Source organism: Neopsephotus bourkii, unplaced genomic scaffold, assembly GCF_033783945.1.
Source record: "Neopsephotus bourkii isolate Nb327-2 ecotype Australia unplaced genomic scaffold, CSIRO-AGI_Nbou_v1 NB_284, whole genome shotgun sequence".
NCBI classification, from domain to species: Eukaryota; Metazoa; Chordata; class Aves; order Psittaciformes; family Psittacidae; genus Neopsephotus; species Neopsephotus bourkii.
The window spans coordinates 520,974-548,387 of NW_026900793.1; the positions used below are offsets into that span (position 1 = coordinate 520,974).

The 27,414-nt window shown below is 46.8% G+C and overlaps 1 protein-coding gene across 2 annotated transcripts in view; it reads left to right on the forward strand.

The window, feature by feature from the left end:
- Window positions 1–27,414, forward strand: part of BSN (bassoon presynaptic cytomatrix protein) — a 94,493-nt gene that overhangs the window by 5,180 nt on the left and 61,899 nt on the right. For both annotated transcript variants that reach the window (XR_009724513.1, XM_061346934.1), the window contains exon 2: window positions 18,441–18,840. Coding sequence is in view for 1 of the 2 variants with exons in the window: in XM_061346934.1 (XP_061202918.1) it covers window positions 18,441–18,840 (400 nt within the window). In the remaining variant the exon portion in view is untranslated. The remainder of the gene's footprint in view (window positions 1–18,440; window positions 18,841–27,414) is intronic.

The window sequence follows — 27,414 nt, forward strand, 5'->3', positions numbered from 1 at the left end:
TGTTGTGGCATATTCCTGCTGTTTATACCGGTTTGGGGAATACACGATGTGCATCTCAAGAGCTACCTGCTAGGAAAACACAGCTGCAAACCCTACCTCTCTGTGCAGCCTCCTCCCCTGATGTCCTGGCTGGGGCTGGCACTGGCTTACCTTCGGCCAAGGGTGTTTTTCTTTTGCAGCATCAGACTCATCTCCTCACGTGCAAGATGCACCTTAGGAAGGATGGGAGAGGCAGCCAGGCTGCAGACAGCATTTCCTGGAAGCAGGGAGCTCGGTAGGGTGAAATGGCCTCCATGGCAAAGGCGTTCTGGCTTTTCACTGAATGTGGGAATAAGATGATCACATTGTCTTTGCTAATGAGTGCTGCTGCTCCCGGATGCTGCTTGGGTTTTGAGTGGCAGCCCATGCCGATGGCCATCCCGGTCCCACACGTTGTAAACTGTTGTGAGCATTGCACGCATTTTCTTCAGATTGAGATTGTCGCTGTGGAGCCATTGCTGTGATTCCAACCGTCTGCTTGAATGACAGGTTTGTTATTTTTGCATCAATCCACAGACACGACTGTTCTGATGAACAGGGGTTTTGTCTTTTTTAGTGCCTGGAGGTGCCGAGCTTTGGCGTGACCCCAAAGTGCTGCTGTGCAGCCTGTCAGTCATCGCTGGGCATGCCGTACTGCTTTCCATATCACTGGCGCTGAGAAGGTTTCATGAATACAGGGAGCTGGCTCCTTGCTCAGAAAACCCAGCACCTCCAACAAACTGTTCAGGAGCCTACAGGAGAGAGCAGTATCCATGTGTCCTGTTAACGCTGGCCTGTGCTTTACTCCAGGGCTGGAAGATGTGTTCCTGGGGGATTCCTCACCCGTACTCTGCTCATATTTAATGTCAAAGATGATCAAAGATGGTGATGGTGTCTCACTGACTGTTGCCTCTTTATAGCTTACTAGTGGGTGTTTGATATTGAATCATAGGATCATAGAATAGTTAGGGTTGGAAAGGACCTTAAGATCATCACGTTCCAACCCCCTGCCATGGGCAGGGACACCTCCCCCTAAACCGTATTACCCAAGGCCTCATCCAACCTAGCCTTGAAGAAGATCAAACCTGGCCTGTTAACAGGCTGGGGAGAGCGGTGGGCAGGAGACATCATCCACCAAGGCAAGCAAAGTCTGAATGTGATCTTTGTTTTCTCTTTTCTTTTTCTCCAAGTGTTATAGTTTGGCTTGAGATGAGAAGCGACAGTATAGCATCCAACCTGACCTCTGGCACTGAGGGGTAAAGATCGTTCCAATGGCTAACAAAGGCAAAAGAAAGTCTGGAGTTTACAGGTCCAAGCTAGCCAAATGTCAATGAAATATATGTAAACAGTGAGCATAAGTAAGTGTAGAAGCAGTGTACTGGAGGGTGTTATGGGATATATGATCACAGAAGGCTTAAATAAAAGCTTCACTTCCTAAAGTACACAGTTCCTCAGCTGAAAATGACAGTTTCTCCTATGGATAGCAGATTAGCTGGCTTTATTCCCCCTGAAGATGTGATTAAATAGTTTGGTGCATTCTCTTTTGTCAGAAATGATTTAGTTGTGTTTCTAGGTCAGTGTCTATAGAAGAAAATTGTATGTATATTTAATGTGGTGAAGTGTATTAGGCATCTTCTAAGAAGAGCTACAACATCAGAAAAAAGCCAACCCTTTCCTACCCAGCCTGTCCCCAGCCCTTTCTCCTCTGCCTGTCCTCAGTGCCTCCTGCAGCAGCAGTGCTTCTTTAAAGCCTATTGCTCACAGGTCACCTGAGCAGGCTGCCCTTGTCCTCCTCTCGCTTCCTGACGTTGGGAAGAGCCTTTTTTTATACGTTTCCCCTAGAGGAACCAAGATTAACATCTTCACTTGGAGACTGTTAGTGCTTGCTGGTGATGGGCACAGTTGTCCAAGAGCCGAGTGACCTTAACAGTCACTTAACATAACCATAAGGTTCTGGTGGACAAATGGTGGCTGAGGTGTTCACCCATTTCTGGTTCTGTGGCCAGATGATGGGACATCTTGCATGGCTGGGACACAGAGGGGGTTGTCCTTAGCCTGTTGGTCAGGACTCAAAGCTGAACCTTTGGAGATGATGTGGTAATCCTTCCCTTTTCCACTATGGTCCTATCCTTTGTGTTCACAGCAGTGGGTGATAAAGGAGGCACAGAGGGGGTATCATATGGACACCAAGCTTCCTCACTGTGTCACAGTTATATGGTGATTTCCTGGGCTGTGGCTAGCACTGCACAGGTTCCTCTGAGCCATGGGAAGCTCTTTCTGTCCTCCTGGAAGACTGCTGAGATCATTCCTGTGTTTCTCAGTGTTTCTTCATTCTTTGTTGGCAGGCTTCAGTGCTGTGCTGTGACTTCTATCTGGGATGTCCTGCAGCTTCTGAACCTCTGTATGAGGTGCAGGCTGCCTTCTCCTGCCTGTGACTTGCTGCCCAACACACCTGCAGTCATCGGAACCTCTGTGCCTGAGCATGCTTAGCTGCTCCTCATGAGAAGAGCATCTCCTGCCCTCCTCTTAGATGGTTTCCCCACTTTTTGAAAGCCATAACACAACCTAGAGCAAGCAAATGCTGCATGGAAAATGCATCCATGATGCTTGGGAACTGTTTTTGAATCTGGAGGGTTTTGAGCAGGTATGACTAACCATTCTTCACTTGGCTCCAGGACCTGCCAGGGACCACAGTCTTTTAGACATGACAAAGCAGTTTCCCACACTGAATAGCTTTCAGATGAGGATTTGACAGCTTCACTGAAGGCAGCAGCAGAAAAATCACTGTGGACCAAAGCATTGCTCAGTGCAGATGTGATGAAATTCAGTGTTTCAGCTGTGTTTCAGTTCAACATTCCCTCCTCCGTCCGGCCCAGGGTGCCAAAGGCACAGCCATCTATGTAGGTGTTAGAGGGTAGGGAGACTTTCAGAGGCCAGATGTCAATCACTGAGGGGCTTTGAACCTTTCTTACCTATTTTTTCTTGCTTGCCACTAGTTGCTTTTTAGCCTGTTTTGAGTGTTTCCTAGCAATGGGGGCTCACAGGCTTCTCCACTTGCTGAGAGGGACATGAGGCTGACCCTGCGATCAGAGCCTGGCTCTAGTGGACATCCCTTCACAGGACCAGTGCTACCATGAGGATCATAGTGTCATGAATATAGGGATTTGTTTGGGAATTTGTCTTTATTTGTGGCTTTTGAGCTGTGTTAGGAGAACTTGGAGTATGTGGCCTCTTCTGACATGGTCTCAGGGCGCTTCTTCTCAGACTGCTTTGTCCTTGGAAGTTGTACATGGGCCTGAAGTCAATGTTAGATGTATTGTCTCCAGCTATTAAATGGATTCAGAGGGGTCCTGCCCCTCTTGCCAGCTTGTGTGAGACCCAACTGGGTCCGCAACGGGCTCTTCAGTATAAGGAGTCTGTGGGTAGCTTGTGTCCTCCTTCATCAGTCTAGACATGAGGAGTATGAAGAGATTTTGCCATATTAGTGTCTGCAAAAGGGTGAAATCGTGCGTGGGAATTACTTTCTGAGATTGACATGTTGTAGCTGTTAACCAGTTTGGGGGATTTTTTAACCAGAAAAAACAGATTGCAGCCTGGGAGAAACAGTGTGGGTTGTTTTTTTTTCTCCCATCTCCTAAAGAAAACATTTCAGTTACCGATATGTGAAGTTATGAGTTACAAAATAGGAATAGTTGAAATTTGGAGATGTGGAAGTCCTTCAGGGACTTGGTAATTTGCCTTCCTCTTGTGAAAAAATGCAAGCAGCTGATAATACAGAGCTGATGAAAGGCTTGGGGGAAACGCCGTGCTGAACTAGATCGTTTTCCACGTTGATTCTGAACTGTACTTTTTCCTTGGATGAAACATGAAATTACTTTTAATTTATTTGGTTCCAATCCTCGTTACATAAACTATTATTTGATTGTGCAGCTGGACTGAAAAACTGTAGGAGGTCTCACATTTAGGATTTTGCTGCCTCTTTCTCATTAAGCCTACAGACTGATTTCTTTAAATGCACCTATTAATCTTCTTAGGGAGACAAATTTTTATTTGGTTGGGTTTTTTCTGTCTTTTTCTGTGGTTTTTTTTTTCCCTTTTAAACACTAAACTCCCAGTTAACTGCCAGAGTAAACACTGATGGTTTGAAGCCTTTCCAGGTACGTCTGCACTGCAGCTGGGCAATGCTGGGTTTGATCTAGTTAGCTTAAGCCCCCGAGGTGGTCAGAGCCTGAACCATTCTCAGCGCAGTAACCGCCAAGTCTGCAGGATGGGGTAGTGCATTTTTCTTTTCCATTATAATTCTGCAGTCTGCTGTTCCAGTAACTTCTCTACAGTAACTTTTGTTGTGTTGTTGATGTCAAGTTTGGGACTTGCAGGGCTCTAAGTTTGGCACCCATTAATGTAGCTCCTGTAGGACCAGCAGTAGGATGCAGTGAGCCATAAGGGGTAATGGGTTTAAACTTAAACAGGGGAAGTTCAGGCTAGATAATAAGGAAGTTGTTCTTCCCTGTGAGGGTGCTGAGGCGCTGGCACAGGGTGCCCAGAAAAGCTGTGGCTGCCCCATCCCTGGCAGTGTTCAAGGCCAGGTTGGATACAGGGGCTTGGAGCAAGCTGCTCCAGTGGAAGGGGTCCCTGCCCATGGCAGGGGGTTGGAACTGGTTGAGCTTTAAGGTCTTTTCCGACCCAAACCACTCTGTGATTGTATGATAACCACGTGTTGTTCTTAAAGTGCACAGGTCTTTCCCCTATTTCTTCTGCAGTGCATCAGCTTTGTTGTCCTCTGCCCATGGATGGTAAGCCACCAGATTTTGGGTTTCTTGTTACCCATTTATAGCAAGGTTTCTCGATGGAACAGGCAGGTGTTGGTAGCGATCCTTCGGACCGCTGACCTTGTGGACCCTCTCTGCTCTCCTCTGCTGGGAATGGCTCTTAGGAGGGTGGGGAAACCGCTGCTCAGGCTGCTCCCAAAACACATCCGTGGGCTGCGTCTGCTTCAATATGAACCTGCGAGATGTCTGCAGTAGATAGCGCTGGAGCACACTGTGCTGGAGCCTGGTAGCACTGGTAAATGCTGCTGCAGCTTTCCGTCGGTACTCCCAATGCTGGCATACGTGAGGAGGCAATGCTGGGTGCTGCTTACATGGCTGGAAACCAACCCATGATGCTCAGCATCTACCCTGACTGTCCCTTTGGATTTAGGGAAGCTCTGTAGGCCCAAGGAGTGGAAATTTCCAAGCCTCCTCCTTTCCCCCCACCATCTGCAAGCTGTGGTGGATGTTTTGCTAGGAAATCTGTAGTTGGGGAGCACGCAGGATAAAGAGGCTGCTTCCATGTGTGTAGAGTGGAGACCTCTGAGTCTGCTTGGAGTTTGCTCATCCTGTGAGTGCACCTGCAGCCTGCCCTTCTCCCTATGGAGGTTAGGTGTGGTGAGATCCTACCAGCAAGGGCTCCGCAGCAGAGGGGGCACATGGTCCTTTCCTGTCCTTTGAACCCTTCATGGGGGTGATTTTACGAGCATGTAAAGCCCGTTTACCACTTTATTAGACCAGGTTTGGACTGGTTACGCCACAGGCGTGACAGAACATCAGTGCTTGTTTGAGTGGAGAAGATGGTCCATACTATGTTATATGCCATTGATTACCTTAACCTGAGAAATATAAGGCATCCAGAAGCATCACTTGGAGAGAAAACGCTGAATAAGTATCTCCTTAAGTGTCACTTTTGTACTTTATTTTATCTGTCTTTCTCATTTTGAAGTATCTCCCAGCTGCACTGGTTAATGAATTAGGATGTGATTCCTGTTGTCTGTACAGTTCAGTTTCATCCAACCCATTTTGGTAATTACCAACGTAATTTTGATTTATTATTACTTAAATACACATTCCCAAATGATCTGAGTTAACAGGTTGTCATGCCTTTCTTTTCCTTTGAAATGTGCAAACAAAATCAACCAGCTGCTTTGGGCACTAATAAAATACCTTCTACTTATCAATATGTCTCAAATCCAGTTCACTTATCAAGTAAACTTCTCAGCCTTAAATTTTACCTGCTTCCATTTCTGTCAAGTTCAGCCTTTTGATGGGACCATGAGGACAGATACATCAAACATTTAGATGCGTCAGTCTCTTTGGGGACAAATGTTCTGGTCTGAGGTATGTGCAGCAGGGAAATACATGCAGGGACAAGGTGCCTCAAAGAACTGCAGATGCTGGAGAAGTGTTTTCCTTTGATCCTATAAAGAATTTGGCAGGGGAATTTCAGGCTCTTGTATTTCAAAAGTACATTTAAACTGAACAGCTTGAAATATTGACATTGATAGTGTCTCTGACAGCATTGGTAATGTATTATTCTTTGGGTTTGCTTTATCTTTCCTGTTGTGAAGACCTGGTTTACACACAAAAATGCAATTAATTCCAAGTTCAGTTTGCCATTTGCATTTGAGCTTCCAATTCAAAGAGCTGAAAACCAGAAAGTGCAAACCTAAGGCACACAAACAGCTGGATTGACCCTGCCCTGCACAAGGCAGTTGGCTGGCAGCCCCATGGCAATGTCTCCAGCAGGCTCTTCCAACCATGGTCCTTGTCTTCAGTAATAGACGTTATTGGACCACATTTGCTGATGCAGAGAACATTTGGGATGGAGAAACTTCTGCAGCTGAGAAGTGTTTCTGGCAAACACTAGCTGATGTGATGTTTTCATTGAGTGGTATCTGGCCATGTTGGAGATGAAGCCCTCCTCATTGTGGGAAAGCATGGGCTCCTCAGTATTACTGTGTGCTCCTCTAAGTGCATGGTACTCGGAGCTCTTTGGGGAGGACATGAGTTGATCACTGTTTCCTCCATCCTTGCCCAAATGATCTTCTCTTGATTCTTCTTCCACAGCTTAGAAGTGAGCTCTCCTGGTAACCTGAGACAACAACCAAAAAACCCCAAACTTTAGGACCCAAATGGCCTGGGGAAGAGCTAGAGGGACCAAGATGCTGTGAGGTGCAAAGATGCAATTGCAGAATGGGTAAAAATGCTACAATTTTCCACAGACACACACAAAAAACCCCATTCTCTCTCGTGTTTCATTTGCCCAGGCTCAAACAAATAGGGGTGCAAAGTCAGGTTTTATCTGGTGCTGCTTGCTGCAGTCACAGGAGCTGTTTGTCTCTCTGCAGTATGGTAGCCTGATTTCCTCTCCTGGAAATTGCTTTTTTAACTGGGTTTTTCTTTCCTTTTTCTAAAAATACAAGCTGGTTTCTTTCTGGTATGTCATTACCCTCTCTTTTTTAACAGCACTTCTCTTTCAGATGGATCTTCCTGTTTTTTCTGCCTGGAATGAGTGTTGCTCCTCGTTCCGGGCTGGGTTCGATTGACTCAAACTGTCACAGAGATGGGGAATGATACGTATTTTTTTTACATCAGCTTTTAATTTTGGAGCATGGGTGGAACTCATCCAAAAAAAGAAGACCCTGCAGTCCTCTTAATGGTTGAATGCCAGCTTCTTGCTGCTGGAGGAATAAGCATGGTGGTGTGAACAGGACCATGAATGCTGTCCTGGTCGGACCAGACCCTGGGATTGATCCCCTTTTATTTAGCCACTAGCAGCACCTCGGAGCATGTACCACAGCAGGCCAGCAGCCAGAGAAATCCCTCCAGCTCCTGCACTGAATCAAGCCTGAAGCTGCAAAATCAGACCTTTGTGCCACTCTCCAGGGGGTGGAAAAAGCCAGAAGCGAGTCAAGGGAATGCGCTGCCTCTGCTCTTCATTTTGAATTGCTTTCCAGAATGCATTTTTCCCAAAATAACTTCATTGTGTGATTTTTTCTTTTTTGGTAGATCATTCTGTATTTGATGATGAGCATAAATTGACATTTTCTGAGAACTGTCCAAAATGGCTTGAAGAACTCTTTGCAGAGAGGCAGTTATCTCGTTTAGAGCCCATCACTACACGTGCCTGTGGTTCTCTTATCTTCTGGGCATTACGCTGCATTTCTTGACCTTGGATTTCACCTGCTATGGTGTTCTGAGACACCCATTTCAGGAGAGCCTTCTAAAGCTCCTTGCATTCAGTTTTAGCTTTGAATACTCTGAATGAATTTGTATGGCTCAGTAAACTTGTCCCTTCATTATTCCCCTCCTTCCCAGGCCTTTTATGAATATATCCCATTTATCCTACAGCAGGCTCCTGCAGCTCTGCTTGTGAAAACCTGATCATCTACCTCTGTCCTTGGCATCCTACACTGTGATCAGTTATCAGGCCACAAGAAGGTTTCCCCTTATGTCACCATCTTTTACTTCTTTTTCCTTCTTTCTGTCTAGATTTTTATTCTAACATTTCTCCTACTTAGATGACTTTTCAGACGAATCCTGTCTATGAAATGATGTGGTGTGGGAGCCTTCATGAATGTCCTCTTAGTGAACAGCATGGCAAAGGTTGGATTTATCTTTTCTTCTACAGTCCAGCATTCCTTAAATATTTCTGTTGTATTTCAGTCTTTGTTCAGTTTTCCAGATTCTGTGGGAGATTCCCAATTTCTAAAGTTTTAGATTTTGTTTTTTTTTTTTTTCTCTTGCCCAATTTATGAGCTGCTCATGGAATCCCAGACTGGTTTGGCTTGGAAAAGGACCTTAAAGCTCATCCAGTTCCAACCCCTGCCACGGGCAGGGTCCCCTTCCACTGGAGCAGCTTGCTCCAAGCCCCTGTGTCCAACCTGCCTAAGAGCTCATCTCAGTCTCACTCTGTCAGGTTAAAGCCGTTCCCCCTTGTCCCATCCCTACAAGCCCTTGTCAAAAGCCACTTTCCAGCTTTCTTGTCGGCCCCTTTAGATGCTGGGGAATAAAAATCCTTAAGGGATATATTTTTTGTACGCTTTAGTTTTTAATTTGATTTGCCATAATTCTGGAGGTTTTGTTTTGCCTTTTTTTATCTAGATACAATTTTTACTTTTTGAAGGATTTCCTTTTACTCCTGTAGCCTTATTTGCTCCACTCCTTAATTATATTGCCTTATTATGGCCATGTCTTAAACCCTTTCTTGATAGTGCAGGTTTTGCTTGAGGCCCTAATATGCTATAACCAGTCCAATGGAAACTTCCCTTTCTTAACCTTCTACCTGCTGCTTTTGATTTCTTTGTAGCAAACTTTCTCACTTTCTCTGCTCTCCTCCCCTTATTATATCTGAATAAATAGATTTTACAGTTTCTGTCCTCAATTTTGGCATCTCCGAGGAGGTAGCAAGGCAAGAGCAGGTAGCTTTAGTCTGCACTGCTTTAGGGAAGAGCTAACAGCCTCCCCCAAAAATTGTGTTGCTGCCAACTAAAATCAGAGAGGCTCTTGAGGAGGGGGTTTATAATCATAGATTTACAAGATAAGCTGTCATGATCATGTGCCATAAAAATTGCTTAGCTTCATGCTGTGGTTTATCTTTTGGCTTTGCTGTCATTTCATAACTACAGTGCAAGAATTCATGCTGTCAGCTGCACTGGGAGAAAGGGCTTTAGTTGAACGTGACTGTGGCAACTGGCTCTTTTACTGTTCAATTGCTAGAGCTCAGCTATAAGATGTAAGTGGATGGAGGCAGAGGGGAGGGTTGCCCCTTGGTTGGGGTACTTTACTTGTCCTTTCTGGCACCCACAGTATTTTCAAGGTTGTTAAGACCTTTTATTGATTATACAATTCTTTACATGCGTAATTGGTTTTGTAGAGCACCTCCCATATGAAGACAGGCTTTTTCAGATGAGAAAACTGGGGCTGTTCAGCCTGGAGAAGAGAAGCTGCATGGAGACCTCAGAGCAGCTTCCAGTGTCTGAAGGGGGCCTACAAGGATGCTGGAGAGGGGCTCTTTATCAGGGACTGTAGTGATAGGATAGGGGGTGATGGGTTTAAACTGAAACAGGGGAAGTTCAGGTTAGATCTAAGGCAGAAGTTCTTTACTGTGAGGGTGGTGAGGCACTGAACAAGTTGTCCAAGGAAGTGGTAAATCATAAATGCCCCATCCTTGGCAGTGTTCAAGGCCAGGTTGGACAGGGCTTGGAACAACCTGGTCTAATGGAAGGTGTCCCTGCCCATAGCAGGGGGTTTGAACTAGATGATCTTAAGGTACTTTCTAACACAAACTGTTCTACGATTCTATGACTTGCTCACATTCTTTGATTCTATGACTGTGAAGGGTACAGAGGCCACACATGAATAGCTAGGTGGAAACCAGATTGAAGAGACAGCTCCAGCCTGCACCTCACTGTCCTCCTGGGGACATACATCTCCATTTCAGCTGTCCTTGCTCTGCATGCTCCCTGGTGTTGGTCGCAGGGCTGTGTCTCTGTGGCAGGGCTCTTAATCATTCCTTGCAGACCTTCCAAGTCCTGCCATAAAGAGGAGAGGAGCTGTGTGGGCAGCAGCCTGCTTTGCAGTCCAGCCTGCAGCATCCCCTGAGCATGGCCACCCCCAGCTCTCACCTGAGTTAATGTGGAGTTTGGAACGCTTGACTTGATGTGCCTGCAGCCAGGCAGATGTGCAGAGCATCCTCCCCTGTGGCAGTATTCTTGGAGCCATGCTGGGGTGCCTGCTGTCTCCTCTCCTTCCAGCTCTCCCCCAGGCCTCCAAGGCTAATCTTCACCTGCACTGATGGTCCGAAGCTCACCTACTGACTGCACCCATTCACTGGCAGAGGTACTGTTCCTCCTTGACTTACATCTTGTAAGTACTTTGTGAGTACCCAGAGAGATGCAGATGGTGGATCAGAAATCCTGTTGCCCTTTCCAGTAGTTCCATGTTCACCCCAGGGGCAGTGTTCCTGCAGGCACAGTGGAGCCAGGGCTCCTACCTTGCATCTGCACCCTCCTGGCTCTCAGCAGTTAGCTGTTAATTGTGTCATGATCTCAAAGTGGCTTCTACTTTGTCTCTGGAAGATATATAGGTAGTTTTCTGCTGTGACAGAGGAAACAGATTTTCTGTGACACTGAGGCAGAATAGATACTGGACATCCCCGAGAGATTTTAATGCTTTGAAGCTCAAGATTGTAAATGTTCTCAGCAACAGTTATACCACTTGAAAAGGAGACCTGTGCAAATCTTCCAACCTTCGGTGTGCCTGCTCCTGTAAAGCTATCTCAGAAGAAATCTCTTTGATGTATATTGGACTGAGATCATTACCTGTGGGCTCCTCTGTCATGCCAGTTGCTGATGGCTCTGAGGGGCTTGGCAAGGATGGTGTCTGCCCATCTCAGGCATCGGCAGCTGAAAGAGCAGCTCCGCAGAGCAGCATGTGGTGCTCTGCAGGTCAGTCAGTGACTTTCTGGCTTGCGAGGGCTCTTGAGAGAGAAGCAAAAGTCTCCTGACTCCAGTTCAGGTCTTGGGGTTCATAGAGGTTGCTCTGGACTCTCGAGGGATCATGGTCTGCTAGTAGTTGTCAGACCTTGGGGTTCTCTGGAGAGAGGTTTGAGGATGCTGGACTGGTGGATGTGAGCAGCCTGTCTTGTTCTGCTGTTGTGTTGTTGCAAAGTGCCCTAGGGGAAATGGCTCTTAGTTCAACCAGGGCCAAGGGAGCTGCATATTAAGTATTTACTTATATATAGCAAAAGTAGCATAGGGTAGAGTAGAGTGGAATGGAATGAAAGATAACAAACTGGAACGTAACGGAAGGTAATGCAATGGAACAGATCAGAACAGGGGCTGCAGTGATCATCTAGGCCAACTGCGACGGATAATGATTCCCAAACACTTACAAAAGGCAGTGTGTGGGGATGAAAATAAGGGAGTAAGTGTTTATTTAGAGCTGAAATCAGTCATAAGCCTCTTTCTCAGTACATGGATTCATCTAACGAGACAGCAGATGCTTCTTACCAACCGTGCTTCGTACAGCAGGGTGACAGTGATGTGTTAGCATGTTGGTGATTCTCGGTTGAACTAGACATGGTGCTAATAAGGTGGAGAATAACTGGTTTGTGGTGGAGGCTTTTCCTAATCTTGCCTTTCCAAGTCATGCATCTATAATGTGGATGTAAATTGGAAAACTTTGGGTTCTTGTTTCCTTGCCATGGATTGCATAATGTGTTTTAGACTAAGGGGAAAGCTGGCATCAGCACTAAGAGTGTCATCTTCTGCAAAACCAGGGGCCAGAAGAGGATGATGGCACCCTGTGTATCACAGAGTTGCTTGCTCCATGGCAGCATCGTGCTGGGACATGCTTTCTCTGGCAGGATCATTAGTCTAGTGTGTTAAGTGCAAGTGGCCACTGCCACCACCTGCCTGACAGCCCTTTCTTGAACCCCAGCCCCAGGGGCTTTAACAGGGAGGCAGAGGACTCAAGGATATTGTGTTCCTCTGTATTTATGAGAACAGATATGTGAGTGGAGGTTAGGGACCCAAGTGATTGCCCACATTGGGCAAAAGCCTTGAGCAGGAGCTTAAGTATAGTGTTCATCACCAGGAGATACATTAGGGATGCCTTGGTTGCAGTCAAAATGCCTGACAGAAGCTGCATCTCTTTGACGGGGATAAAGCAACCGTGGAGCACGAAGCTGCAGGAGAGCAGGGTTTTTCCACTGCTCACAAAAGCAAGTCATTAAACACTGTGGCCTTTCACAAGAGTGCTTGTGTTGCCATCTAACACAAGATTTCCTGACAGTTTCCAGTCACCATTTCATGTTTTCTATTTTGTTTTCAGTTGTGTGGTATTCGCTGGTTTTAAACCATCAGGTACACGCATCTCCAGCATGAACATCTTCCTGCATGGACATAAATGTAGTAAGTCAGGGATGCATGGGTTTAAATGGACGCTGTTCTGTGATTCTGTAACTGCTTCTTTATTGTCAAAGCAGAGCCTGGTACAGGATTTCCCATGTTGGATGTAACATTACTTAGTGCTACAAAGCTGCCACCAGTAAGACTCCCAAGCTCAATGGATGTTTTAGCATCACTAGTGTGAGATTTCCAGAGCACATAGCTCGAATCAGAGGCCCTCCACATCAGACACTTATTTTACTGCTGATTTACTGAAAAGTTGCATGTCCTATTTGCTAGTCTGATATGCTGATAAGGCGGTTTATGTCACCTAATATTTGATATTACCCCACACAGTTCCTATGCCAACCCATAAGCATTAGGAGTTGTTTTTCTGAGTTAAACCCAGTGCCATTTTGACCTAGGGTGCAAATGCCCTTTTATCACCTCTTGGGCTTTTTCCTAAATAAGGGATTCTTAAAATCAGTCATGTGGATGTACACATCGGGTTCCAGTTGAACCAGCTAGGTCAAATCTCTGCTTGTCACTCCAGTTCTTGTTCTTTAACCCAGCATCCTTCTTCTGGGTGTGAGCATCTATACATCTTCTCTTTTCATGCTGTATCTTCATTCGTTTGCTTCTCATACCCTTGGTTTTACCACAGGTAAGCAGTTATGTGTTTTCCCTCTTTTTCTGCTAACAGAAAAGAATTGCTTCTCCCCACTTTGCTTATTTTTGGTATGGATGTGAAGCTAGGAGCTCCCTTGCATGGACAAACCCAGCCTTTCTTTGGAAAGCTTTTGTAACGGTGGTGATGGTGCCATTTGTTTTCATGTTCTTTTTATATACTCTAATGCAGTAATTAGATCAGTTGCCCAGTGAGCAGCCCATTTCAGTTGGCACCAGGCAGAGGAGGGATGCAGTCCATGTTGCATAAAAGGGCTGCAGCTCCTGAAGGATTTACTCAGACCAAAATGCCAAGTCCCCGTGGATGTCAGAGGGCTGCCAGGGTTCAGTGGCAGCTGAGCAGATGGATGTGGCCAGTGTGCTCAAGGGGAGAATGTGAAATTAGGAGAAAACCAGTGCACATGCTCTCGAGCTTTTCCACACACCACGCCTGAACAAGACTTGAGTGACCAGCCATGTGTTAGATTTTGTGTAATGTCATTATTACTTGATTTTAAAGCAAAGATGGTGGTGGTGTTGGCATTTACCTTGCAATGGTTGTTGCTCCCAAGTTAGCATCTGGTGTGCAAAAGGAGCCATTGACATCTCTTGGGATGCAGGCTCCATGCTTGGATCTTGTTTGTAAAATGTAGTGGCACCTATGAACCTACTTGAGTGAAATGAGAGCAATTCCCTTCTACAGACCCTGACTTTACCTTGGAATTCCTGAATAAGAAGGCTGTACCAAGTTACTGGAAGAGAATCATAAACCAGAACTGTGTCACTGTATTGCCTTCATCTTTCCTAAAGCTGCTGACGTATTTTTACTGGCACTTCTATGCCATCAAATGTTAGGTCTAGGACAAATCTTTTTTTTTTTTTTCCTGAAATTAAACATTAACTAGCAAGCACCCTAACATTTGTTTTGGTTGTAAATAGGATTTTGTTTTTAAAACCTTCATAATTCTTGTTATTTCAATAGAAAACTAATTTTTACAAAAGGGATAAAATCAAGCATAAAAAATCCCTAAGGTTTTTATAACACCTTACACCACTGAGCTTGATTTTGTGGAGAATGGCTTTGACCCTTGGGTTTCGCTGTGCTGTTCATTGTTCTGATCATCTTAGCTTTTTCCTCCTCATCTTTTTCCATCTCTGCCCAGCCTGCCAGGACGTTTGCACCAGCCCAAAATAGAAAGGCTGGTTTCATATCCATGCCTGTTCCCGAGTGGAACTAGGGAATTTCAATGCCTTTTTAATCAGAACTATCCTTCAGTGAGGCAGACCTAGGTACCGATGAATGTCTCGGGGTGGTTTTGGCTATGTGGCAAGCAACCTTACAGCTTAGCCTCCTCTCTAGCATGGAGCTGAGGGTTAGTTTCTGTGGGTGTTTTGTAGTGCTTCGCATCAAGAGATGTGAAGATGCTTCTTTCACTGTGTAGGGAAGGTAAGAGGTAGCAGGGATGTGCAGATGCTTCTTTCACTGTGTAGGGAAGGTAAGAGGTAGCAGGGATGTGATGCAGAGCTGGGACTGAAACCCAGGCTTCTGATATTGGAGACCCAGGACTACCCCCTACTTCTGGAGGGTGAAATGCTGTGTTCCTCTCTGCACAAAGCAGAGGCTGGGGCTGCGTGCTGCTATAGCTGGTTCGATGCCCCATGTCCAAAGGATGGTGGGAGTTCAGCTCCAAGCAAGCCTGGAGAGGGTTGGGCAAGAGGCAGAGGAGCAGATGGCTGATGGTGGGTATTGCTCCAGCTGGCTGGGCTGCACCAGGGCAGGAGGCTGGTTGTGGCATGGATCAGTGCTGTGTCAGTGTTACGCTGGACAATGGAGTTTCAGAAAGTGAGAAGGTAGCCCCTGGTTTTCAGTTCACAAATGAAAGAACACAACACCTTCCTGGCTGCCCAAGTGGTCAGTGGCTGCAGGAAGAGGAGCAGGGCTGCCTGCCTGACCTTCTCGTGATAAAGCATTCATAGACAGAATACAATAAATAGAAACCTCGACAACGTGATTGCTAATAAGCTTGGTCAAACACAGTTGATATTCTTTACTTGGACAAAATTATAACCCTGTTGGTAACTGTGAGAGTGCTGCTGAATTTGGACCCTGCAGAGAAGTTTGACCCATTACCATTATTACCAATTATCACTGATGTTTCTAATTCAACAATCAGGGTGGTGCAGAATCAATACAGCCACCATCAAGTGGGGAAAGTCCTGCGTTATTAAGACATCTCAATTTAATTGTTAATAAGTGATATGGTGATTTTGGGGGGCTGTTTTTGGAGCTGGCTAGCAGCCTGATGCTAGTTAGTATTTTTATGAGTGATAGAGAAGGCTGTCATGACAAAAGGGGGTGAGCTGCATTTTGTGTAACAGCAAAACAAAAGAGGGTTCATAGCTAGGTATAAACCATACAGACATTGGAGCGTCCTAGATGCAGCGAGTGTGGACCTGTGTCTGATTCCATATGACTTTCTCATGTTCTTTCCTGGGGCATCTCTCCTGTTTCTGTATTTGACAGACCAGATGATGCCTTCTGGTCTCAGAATTTCACAGACACGTTCAACTGGTGCAAGTGAGAGACAGTCCAGCCCGGGAGGATGAGGCATCTTGGATAATTATAACCTAAATAAATGCAGTGATAAGTGCACAGAGTGAAACCACTGCTGCGAGCAGGAGGGAGATGCTGCATGGCATTTCTTCGCTCCTGAAAAGGCGAAGGGAGCCGGAAGGGAGCTTGGTCCTGGGCTGGGAGAGCATCTCTGGAGCAGCACTGTCCCACCGGGCAGCAACCACCCAACCACCCTCTTCCTTCTGCACCAGGAATGATGCTCAAGGCAAAACAACAGCACCATGTGTATTCTTCTCATGGGTTTTTGCTTTTTCGAGAGAGTCACAGACTCTGTTTTGGATGGGAAATGTAGTGAGCGTGTCTGTGCCTTGTGTGACAGCCCCTCTTGATGGAGCGCAGCTCTGGCGGTACGGCGCTCCTCGCTCTGGTTTCCTGCAAGGAATTCGCTAAGCAGAAACTTCACCCTTCTTTAAAGAAAGGCACTTGAAGCAAACGAGCCAGACTGCTGGTACTGCTCCTGCCAGCTGCACAAAGGGGTGGCCACTGCTAATACCCTGCTAAACACTAGTGCTGCGGGTAGCTGCTCTGCATTTCTCCTGGTTTACAGAGAGCTGGGAAGGGAAGCCGTGCCCGAGTGGTATTTCTGTGGCAGGGCCAATTTGGAGTCAGAATTCCTACTCAGTGGCAAGCAGTGTTTTCATGTTAAATGGGGAAAAAAAGGTTGAATTTTGAAATTTGCGCTGGAACAACCATTCTGTTTGTTCCAAATAACAGTTGTTTGGCTGTATACACATTAATCATTTCAAATAACATTATTTTGCTGTTGTTTAACACACCATTACATCAGCAGGCATTCTGATACCTATGAGAATTAAACTCAAGGAGAAAAAAACTCATTTTGCTTCCTGACGGCACTGCCTCATGGTGCCTGGGACTGAGCTCTCCCGTTCCACCAGCTGCTGGTGCCACATGTTTTATGGGGCAGCAGCTCTGCAGCCCTCAGCACTGAGAGGCAAATCCCTGTTCTGGGCTCAAGGGCATCAGTATGAAATGATGAAGGAGCAGCGGGTGCAAACGACACTTAGTACAGGTGCCTTGCTGCAGGACCAGGGCTGGTTTGCTCTTTAGTCTGGAGCAGATCAGTTACTCCCTTATTGCTTTGCTTTATGATGATTGTGCAATTCCTCCTTCAGAGAAGTGGGCTTCAGTCTGAGCCGGGAAGTATTCCCAAAGTGCTATTTTAATATTTATTTTCATTCGACTTGCTATTACTGTGGCAACATGCACTTTGAATTTCATTAGTTTTATGCTTCTAAGTTCCCTTTTTAAACCTTTGTAAGGTCAGACCCTGCTTGGGTAAATCAGCAGTTTATTAAATTTGAGATTCGGAGTTGTATTTTTCCTCAGCCAGCTGTAGATCACAGCTCGTGAGGGCACTGGGGCTTCTGCCTTTTTGACCAGTATTTGTGGGCATTACTGAGAATGTGCATATGCACCAAATCATTCTGTAATTAGATGAACATCTTCCAATGCGGATTCATCCTCATGCACTCAGGGTCCACTGGCCACACGTTACCTGCACTGGGATCATGTGCAAGGTGGGGTGTACAGGACCTCGTGTCATGCTCATCAACACAAGAGCTCAGGGCTTTTGCAGATGAACCCAGAGCTCCTTGGGGTGGCAGGGAGCACATTGAGCACATTAGGCAGGCTATGGGACTGCTGCCGGACCTCAGCATCGCTCCTTCTGGGTAGCTCTGGTTTCACAGGGAGCTCTAAGGCAGAAGCTGTTCCCTGTGAGGGTGCTGAGGCGCTGGCACAGGGTGCCCAGAGAAGCTGTAACTGCCCCATCCCTGGCAGTGCTCAAGGCCAGGTTGGACACAGGGGCTTGGAGCAAGCTGCTCCAGTGGAATTGTCCCTGCCCGTGGCAGGGGTTGAAACTGGATGAGCTTTAAGGCCCCTTCCAACCCAAACCACTCTGGTTCTTCATGGTTCTATGGTTTCACAGTTTTTGCCCTGGTGACCTGATGCAAGTAGGTTGTGAGAAGATGGGTTAGTATGTATTGGCTGTCTCTCTGCAGGAAGGGCCCCACAGTCTGCAAACCAGAGGTGCTGGAGAAGTAATGGGGAGCCCCTTGCTGTCAGGAGGCTGAGCTGCCCCAAACTTCTCATTGCTATTTTATGTGCAACTTTCTGACTGAAGAGTTCAACTTGGAATACACCAGATAATTCAATTACATCTCTGCTGCTGGGTTATATAAGAGAAAGCTGAAATTGTGCCTCATTTCGTAAGGTAAAGTGTGTTCTTCTGCAGATGTGAGCAATTTCCCTGGTTCACAGCATGGTTTCTCTGTGCCTCCTTGGCCAAGCTGGGGCTTCAGGGGTGAAGAAGTGGCTGTAGAGGTTTGTTGTGCACCGGCATCTTTGGAATGTGCTAAACCTGGGCTGATGATGTGTATTTTACTGGTGTTTCAGCACGCTGAGGAGACCGGAGCAGCTGGATCAGGCCGCGGGCCAGCGATCAGCATCCCCCTCCCTCGCACAGACTGCACCCAGCTCCCAGAGCCCACGGGAGATGCGGGGCCGGGGCCAGGCTGGACCGGCAGCAGAGGCACCACGGAAGATGCTGCAGGTGGATGCACGGAGCCAGGGCTCGGGGAGGTCTCCGTCGGTGTCACCGGACCGGGGCAGCACCCCTACATCCCCCTACTCCCTCCCACAGATCGCCCCCCTGCCCAGCAGCACGCTCTGCCCCATCTGCAAGACAACGGAGCTCACCTCGTCCCCCGGGCAGCCCAACTTCAACGCCTGCACCCAGTGTCACAGCAAAGTCTGCAACCAGTGCGGCTTCAACCCCAACCCGCACCTCACCCAGGTAACGGCTCCTCTGCCCCGGGCAGCCTGCCCGGATGGGGCCGGTGGTGGTGGGGTGGCTGCTGGCAGGGTTTGCAAGAAGAGGTCCTGGCTTTCTTCAAGCATAGAAACTGCACCTTTGGCTTTGGCAGCTGCAAAGCATTGACCAAGAGGTCTGCTGGCTAATTAGGGGATAATTGTGATAACATGAGCTTTAATGAGATGGGGGGGGTAAGTTATTTAAAGGGATGTTGTGGGTCACTAGAGAGGTTCAATCTCTGCTGCTGAGCTCTCAGAACACTTGGCTGAGGTGAGATCTGCATACACAAAATTGTCCTGAAGTCAGAGGACTCAAGAGCAGGAGGGGAGCAGAGGGCTTGCTGGCAACCCCAAGGTCTTAGACCCTGCCTCATCCCAGGTGATGTTTTAGTGGCGGATGAGTTTCAGGCAGCATTCCACTCGGTGGCAGGAGAGAAGTGTGAAGTCGTGCACAAGATGATGCCTTGGGGGAGCGTTTTGTGGGATGTGTGAGATGGAGGCACAGGGTTCCCGGGGGTGGATCCAGAGGCAGTGGTGAGCTGGGGGTGCTGGGGGGGGGGGGCTCCCTATGCCAATCCAGCGTGTTGGAGACCTGCCCACAGGGTGGGAAGTGACATGGATGGTTTTTGCAGCTGTTAAGAGCCAAACCATGGCAATTCCTGTTCTTGGGCTTAATAACAGAAACTTCAAGCCAGGCTTTGGAAAGCCACTGTGCCATTCCAGTGTGTGAGAAGACAGGATTTGGGCATTGAAGTCCTTGCATTTCCATGTTTCATTGCTAGTAGCTGTTTCTGGTAAGCACGCAATGCTTGCTGCTGATACCAGGCATAATGGTTCCTAAACACCATTGTCTGAGTGAGACCTCAGCCTTCCAGTCCCTTTTCCCAGATGAAGGGGAGCTGGGGAAACTGATACCCCTGGGTATGGAAAGACACAATTAGCTGGGTACTGCTTGTACCCTATAAAGAGTTATTTACCACTATGTAGATAAGGTCTCAGATCTTACAAAGGGCCTTGAGGCAGAAATTCAGTCTCCTGCAAGGAAATGCTATGGGTCACTTTTCTGTTTCACTTTTAGATTTGCCACACATTTGTTTTGTTGTCCTAGCATTGCATTGAAGGTTGGCCATCTATTCTGAATGGTACCAGTTAGCAACTAAACAAACAGAACTGCACCAATTGCTTGGCTTTCTGCTCTGCCTGGACCTTGTCTCCTCTGCTTTGCCCAAGGGCTTTCCCACAGTGTGCTCTAGCCCAAGTCTGTCTTCCACGTACTGAAGTTAAAATGTGTGTGTGCACAGAGTTTCTGCTTAGCATCTCTAGGCAATCTCTTAGCATTTCTAGGTCTCTGTGAACTGTGATTGCCTGCAGAGCATTTCTAAGCATCAAATCATAAAAAATGGGACCTGGAATGAAGAAAGATGGGTGTGGGGGGGGTTGGTTTGTTCAGAGTTTCAACATTTCAATAGCAAGTAACCTTAGGACTTGTAAGTAGGTCACTGAGGGAGTTGGGGATGAAAACAGAAACCAGTTGTCCAAGAGAAGCACTTGCAGCTCGCGTTGGCAGCTTGTGTGATGGGCTGGCTGGGGGAGTAGTGGTGGTTCTGTCTTGTTGAAGTGTGACTTGCTTTCTGCAGCAGAGTTACTTGTGCTGCTGTTCCAGAGCCACACAGAAAGGTGTCTGAAGCAGTTTGGTGGTGTTCAAAAGGGTTAATGGGAGGCAGCTCAGAGGTTTGTCTCTTTCTTGATGGTAGGAGTCGGGTTGGAAAGGGCCTCCAGAGGTTGCCTGGTCCAACCTCTGCTCAAAACAGGGATGAGGTGAGAGGGCTTTGGTCTTTATTCAGTGGGTCTCAAACTCCCAAGGATGGATGTGCTGGTCCCACCTGCTTGAACTGTCCTTGCAGGAAATAAAACACGTGCCCAGTTTGGTCCCTCCAACCCTGCAGATGCTGTCGGATGGCTGATGGTTGCTGATGAGGCCATTTGTGGGGTTGTATTTTCCGTTTGCATTTATGAAATGAATAGATTTCCATGTGAATAGTTGAAGTTTCTCCTTTGTGCCGCAGTAGATACAGATTTGTAGCTTCTCTTTCTGCTCTTAAGGCTCTTAGCAGGATTAAATTTTCTTAGAAAATGTGATAGTTTTGACAAGCAAACCCAAGAAAACCAGAATTGTGTTTTCATGGTACATCCTCTCCTCCACAATCTATGGGGCTGCCGGGAACCGCCGGTGCGGCGAGGTGGGAACTCCGGTACTTGTTTGGTGTGATGATTTCTGAAACCATTTTAAGAGCCTGGTTTTGAAAATAAAGTGTTTATATAAGCTTGATGTGTCTTTTATATCTATATGTATATGCTATAAAATAGCTTATATATGTATCTCAGTATATTAATAAAATAACAACAGACTTGATGTATGAGCTGTAGTCCATGCTCCATCCCTGGCAGTGTTCAAGGCCAGGTTGAACGAGGCCTTGGGTGAGATGGTTTAGAGCGAGGTGTCCCTGCCCATGGCAGGGGGGTTGGAACTTGATGATCTTAAGGTCCTTTCCAACCCTAACTATTCTATGATTCTATGCTCCATCCTGCCACTTACAATGCCAAAAGCAGATTGTTCAGAAGAGGGTTAACTGTACCTCCTAGCAGAACACCTTAACTTGATGATCAGGTGGTGCCTTCTCCCCAGAAGCATGTATGTTCCTTTGAAATACTATTTCTTCCTTTTTGCGTGGCTTGATGGCCCTTTTGTCTTAAAGGTGAGTAATGAATTTCCATCGTGACGAAGCAGTTGGCCTCTGTGATATCTTGAGTTGATTGCTTGCTGAGAGGAAAAAACCTATCTATTTTGGGGGTGTTATTTGCTGTCTTTTTGTTCCTTTGAGCACCAGCTCATTCTTGTTTCACAAGACTGGGCAAACAGCAGCTCCTGTCTGCTGTTGGTGTCACTCAGTATTTTGCACGTAGACAATCGTATTCTCCCCTCTGTTCATCTCCGTGCTCTGAAATAACCACTGCCATCATCTTCAGTCGGGTTGCTTGCTGGCGTGCCCATTGTCTCATTCATTCACTTATTCCTGAAGGTCAGCGCTCTTGCCATAGACAGTTATTTTAAGCAAGGGAAGATGTGAAGCAGGGAGCTGTGATGGCACCATTAAAGACAAAGAGTTCTGAAAAAGCGTGGTGAAATGTAACAGTTTGCTTACGCTCCTTGTGCAGGAAATAGGTTTTTTTGAATGGAGATGAGTTATTTTAAGCGCGATCTTGCAGCCTCTGTTCTAGGAAGGTTTTTAATTTCTCATTAAAACTTCTTCCTAGTTCCCCTCTGTGTTGCCTTTGAAGGGTTTTATGGGCAGCTTGTTCTGCAGGAGCGACCCAGCGATGCTGTCAGCTCCTCGGGGGGAATAGCTCAGTTTCAGGCCAGTACAATTCAGTTAGAAAATCCTTTCTTTATACATCTTTCACTTCATAATGCCACTCCTGTGGCTTTCGCCTCACTGATCCTGCAGCATGTTCATCTGATTGGATTTGCTCTGTTTGGTATCATAAGGAGTAACCTGCAGGCATCCTTTCTGTGTCTCTGGGGTTTTGAAGTGCCACTGCACACTGCTAATTTGATAAATTAATTTCTTCTCCAGCGTTCCCTTAAAATTTGTTGGGTTTCTTTTAAGTTGTTTCCTCCCCATCCGAAGCGCTAAAGTGAGAAAATGTAGAGCTTGGGTTGGATTTTAATCGAGAGCAGTGGCTCAGCATTAAAAGTCGTGCTTTGGTTAGTGCTGCAATGAAGCTCAAAATGTCTGGCTGCTGAGCAGGTTTGGGGCTTTAGGAAATCTTTGTGTTCTCCCTATTGTGCTTTTTTTTTCAACGTGAAATCGTGTTCATCCAGTGCAGTTTCATCAGTGTTCAGATGCACACAATAGATGGGGTTTTTTTTCCCCTACCCTGGATAAAAAGAGCATATTTATACATGTATGTTCTTCCCCAGATTACTTTCCCTTTGAAGACAGAACTTTTGCCTCTGAGCCATTTTGAGTGTATTCACTGTATTTATGACTGCATGAAGTGGCGATGCCTGATAAACTTCAGTTCTTTCCCACGTTTTTAGCTCTGCTTGGGAAGACTGAAGCGATTCTTTGTACTTCCTGCATTATGAATATAATGTAATATGAAATATTTAAAACATTTCAGAATAAATCTGTTCCCTACATGCTCCGTGCCACGCAAATGCATCACCAACCTTTGATCACAGACCTTCAGCAAGTGAAACATGAAAAGTCCCAGGGAGGATTAAAAGCTTGCTGGTTGGTTTCCCAACAGTGGTCAGGGTCATTTGTCAGGAGAGGAAAGCCTCTCAGCAGCTCCTGAGTTATCTGTGGAAGGAGGTATCTGAAAAATGATTTAAACATTTTAGGTAAATGTTTAAATTGAATTGTATTAATGGAAAATAGACTATTAGCTGGGGAGATGAGAATGCAATGGTGTAGGTACGAAAGTAAAGTGTAGGGCTGTAGTTATACTATCATAATGTAACAGTAGGTGGTTTTCTGCTCAACAGTGTAAGAAAATTTGGGTAAAGAGAAGCAAAGAAGAAGGAGCTGGGGGAAACAGAGGGATGAGAAGTGCTCAGCAGAGCATCTCGAGGTAGGAGCAAAGCTTGTTGGTGCTGGAGCCTTGGTCCAAGCCTTCTCCAGCCCAGCTCCACCAGCAGGAGTGGTGCCTGCCCACAGCATCACACCATTCATTTAGCAAATTACCTTAAACCACAACAAAACAACCCCCCCCAAAAGCCCACCACAAACCCCCCTGAACGTCACAGAAGTTGTGACTGTGTTCATGTGCTTCTTTTCGTAACAGCCCCTATCTCATTTGCTTCATTGTCTCAGTTTTGTACCTTGCAGCATATTGGTGGCCAGTTTTCAGTAAAACATGCTCGTTTGGTGAATTAAAGGCACAATCTGGAATGCTTCAGGAGGCTTTGGCTTGACCAGTGACCACAGGTTCGGTGGCCCTGCAAGCAAAGGGCTGTGCTTAGCAGTGCCGGGGGGTTATTAGTTCTACATTGAAACAATGACTGTTATTAATAGCAGTGAATCCCCAATCTCTTCCTCTCATCTGTCTCATCTCTGCCTGTCGTTCTTTGAACATCCAAACATTTACAGGTCTCTGATACCCACTGCATTGGCCAAATCCCCTTTGGCATCAGTGGTTTTACCCTGGGGTCTCGGAGATGCTGAAACAATTTGATGGGAGCGTGACTGTCATTTATGTTTCTGTAATTTCTGTGGCTTGAAGCCATTATTTTACAATAGGTTGTGCTCTGACATGCTGGCCTGTTGTTCCTGGTTGCTCATGTCATGGTTACTGGAACTCTGGCTCACCCCATGAGCTCTGGGGCACCAAGGGGTGAGCACTAGAGGACTGGATAAAAAGGGTATCAACTTGCCAATAGATAACTAACCATTATTTTTATGAGAGATTAAATCTCCCCTGTCTGCCTCTGCCTTTTCAAACAACCAGAGTGGTCCTTCCCCTTCTTGGCTCTTCAGTGAGGACATGCAGGGTGATGCTGGCATGGCATCTCCTAAATTCCCAAGTTTCTCGTGGTGCATCAGCTCCATGTTTGATCTCGCTCATTGCAATGGCAGTGACGGCAGAGGAGGAGCTGCGAGGTCACATTTACATTGTCCCTTCTCAACAAGGTTTCCTCCTGCCCTTGGGACCTCGCTGGCTATTCGTTTTCCCACCTGTGAAGCAGCCTGCATCCTCAGCCATTTGCATACGTGCAGCACTGCACCTCCAAGGTGTATCATTGTGCTCATGCAGGAACATGAGGCTGCATTTAGACATTATAGCTCCCCCTTCCCTGAAAGAATGGGGTTTGGGTCTGGAAGATGCTGGATCTCAAAAAGCAGATCCTGAAGTGTTTTAAGTATTTCTTTGGACTGGCTCTCCTTGGGTGATTTCAATCCCACTGTTGTGCTTGTTGTGGCTGTGGTTGAAGAGTGGGTCACTGGGGAGGTGAGACCGTAGGGCTGGCTCTGTAAGCAGCAATCCTCCCTTCTAGGCACCTTTCAGCAAGTTCAGGAGCAGTTTTTTCCTCCTGTGATCAGATCAAACCTCAGTTCACCCTCGGGCAGGCAGGATTTATGTGCTGCCGTGGGGTTAGACAGCTTTTTGCGTGTGTACATGGCCAGGTTACACCCTCTATCGTATTGCTGAGTCAAGTTGCCTGTTTCAGAATGATTTCTCTTTTGAGATCATTCTCCTTCATGATACAGCTGTAAAAATAAATCTGTCATTAGCGTTACGTGGCAGATCCGGGAGGAATTTTCCATTGGATCAGGTGGTGTAAGAGGAGAGAAATGGGAGTTTCATTCCAATTTGTTTGGTTTTAGCAGAGCTCCAGCCAGCAGCGACCTGTATGCTTAGTGTGTGATGCTGTTTGCAGGAGCCTGGGGCTCATCATGGCTGTTGCCTTCTCATAAGGATGCAGCAATTTGGGCTGCACCTGCCCTGAGAAGCGTCCACCCATGGGATGCTTGGGTCAGTATCTGCAGAATGGGCTGGCTGGGACCAGTGCTTGCTGGGGACGTGCCCACCTGAAGGAGCCCTGCAGTTCTCTTCAGGAGCACCTCATGAGCCAGACACTGAAAATACGCTCTTGTGAGTGCAGTGAATATCCTGTTTTCTTCTTTATGGTGAGAAAACATTGATAGGAACCTGGAATTTATCACCCTGGACAAACAAGTTTTGTGTGTGTGTGCGTGTATTTCCCACATTTTAGCCCTTCCTCACTATTGCCCTTAATTTTTTAATCTCCTTATGCCTACACCAAGAGCCTCATTTCATCCTGTATCTGCAGTGTTGCAGTGAAGGATGCTTCTGTTGTTCATTGCTTAGACCTTTTTTTCTGCTCTTTTTTTAATGGGTGAATAGCACTGAATAAAGCAACGAAGCTGGAGAGCAGCATTCTTGAACTTGCTGAGGCTTTCAACGTATAAATGACTCATTTGCCTTTCTGGCCCCTGCTGCAGCCTGAACAGGGGCTTCTCCCAGGCGCCTGGAGCAGCGTGTGATTGTCTGTTCAGCAGATCACAGTTTAAGTTAGAGCCAACACAAGAAAAAGCAGCTCATGAGTAATTCTGGCTGTTCCCCCCCATGTGCCGCCTTTTGCTGCGCTCTGCGTAGATGATTCAAATAATGCAAAACTCTCTTGTATGAAATGTCAAAAGATATCTTGGCTAAACGGTTCCCAGTGACTAATGGGGCTGGTGCTGCTCACGTGGCTCCGATGAGCCGCAGCTGCGGGGACAGCAAAGGGTCTACAGTGACATGTGAAATGGTTTGGAGGGGACAGGAGAGTGTGGGTTTCCCCTCCACCGGTGTGATGCTGCAGGGCAGAGGGGTCATAAAAGCAACTGCAAGTAAAGATGAATATTCCTGGGAGGTGGGAAGTGGCCTGCTTCTTCCTTGGCATCTTGTCACTTGATAAATATCAAGCCCCGCAAGCTGCATGCACTGAGCCACCACCGCGCTGCGTCCTCCTTCCCTCGGTACATCAAGTTACAGCAAGCTGTTTGCTTGGACAAGATACGGGTTTCCTCTGGCTTTCAGCTCACATATCACTCTGCCATTAAAATGAAAAGTAAGCTGAGGGCTGGAAGCAGCTGACAAGCTCTCCAAAGCACAGCAGGGTACCGAGTCAGAGGGTCCCCCTGTGTTTGAAAGCTTTGTTGTGTCTGTTGCTTGCTTTCTGTTCCCACATCTGGACATCCCCAGGCAGAGGAGTAAGATCCTGTGCAGCCTGTGGTGGTGGATGGAGCCAGTTTGCTCACACAGATGCTGCTTAAGGTTTTCCCATGTGAAATCTCGCATGTGGTTGAGTGTCCCTCTGCATCCTGCTCACTGCACTCAGAGTATCCCAGAGAGCAGCAGTGGCTGCTGGTACAGTCTTGTTTGCAGTGTGTGCTTGGTGATGAAATGTGCTGCCTCTGGGGAGTGCTTAGAAGGAAACTTCCAGCACTTTCAGTGCCTCAATAGGGGTTGAGTTAATCCCAGCTGAATTGGTTCCTCTCCACCATCCTTCTCCAAGCAGCAGAGAGCAGGGTGGTTGTAATGGGGGGTATCAAATGCTCCCCAATAGTTTGTTGCACCCCTGTGGCCTCAGCGGGCCCTGTCTCTGGTGTTGTAGAGGGTGTCCAGCAGGAGAGCCCCAGCACAGGAGATGCTGTGCTCTGGCTCTTCCCACCCCAACTGGTAATGACATACAAGGTCCATCTGGTTCTTAATGATAGCAGTGCTTGGAAGAGGTGGTGCCATCCTGGCAGTGTCTCTCTTGCTCTGAATTTCAGCTGATCACTGTTGATACTTCTACAGCTGCGTGGGCTTCCATCACCAGAAACCAGCTTGCTTCTTCCTAGCCCTGTCTCTTATCTGTCTCTTGGCCGTGGTCACATTTAGGTGCTATAAAGGGATTTGCACAGTGTGGCAGACTGAAAAGCATCAGAGACTTCTGCAAAGAGCCCTGTGAATGCAGGGAGGTGTTTGTGGGACAGCAGTT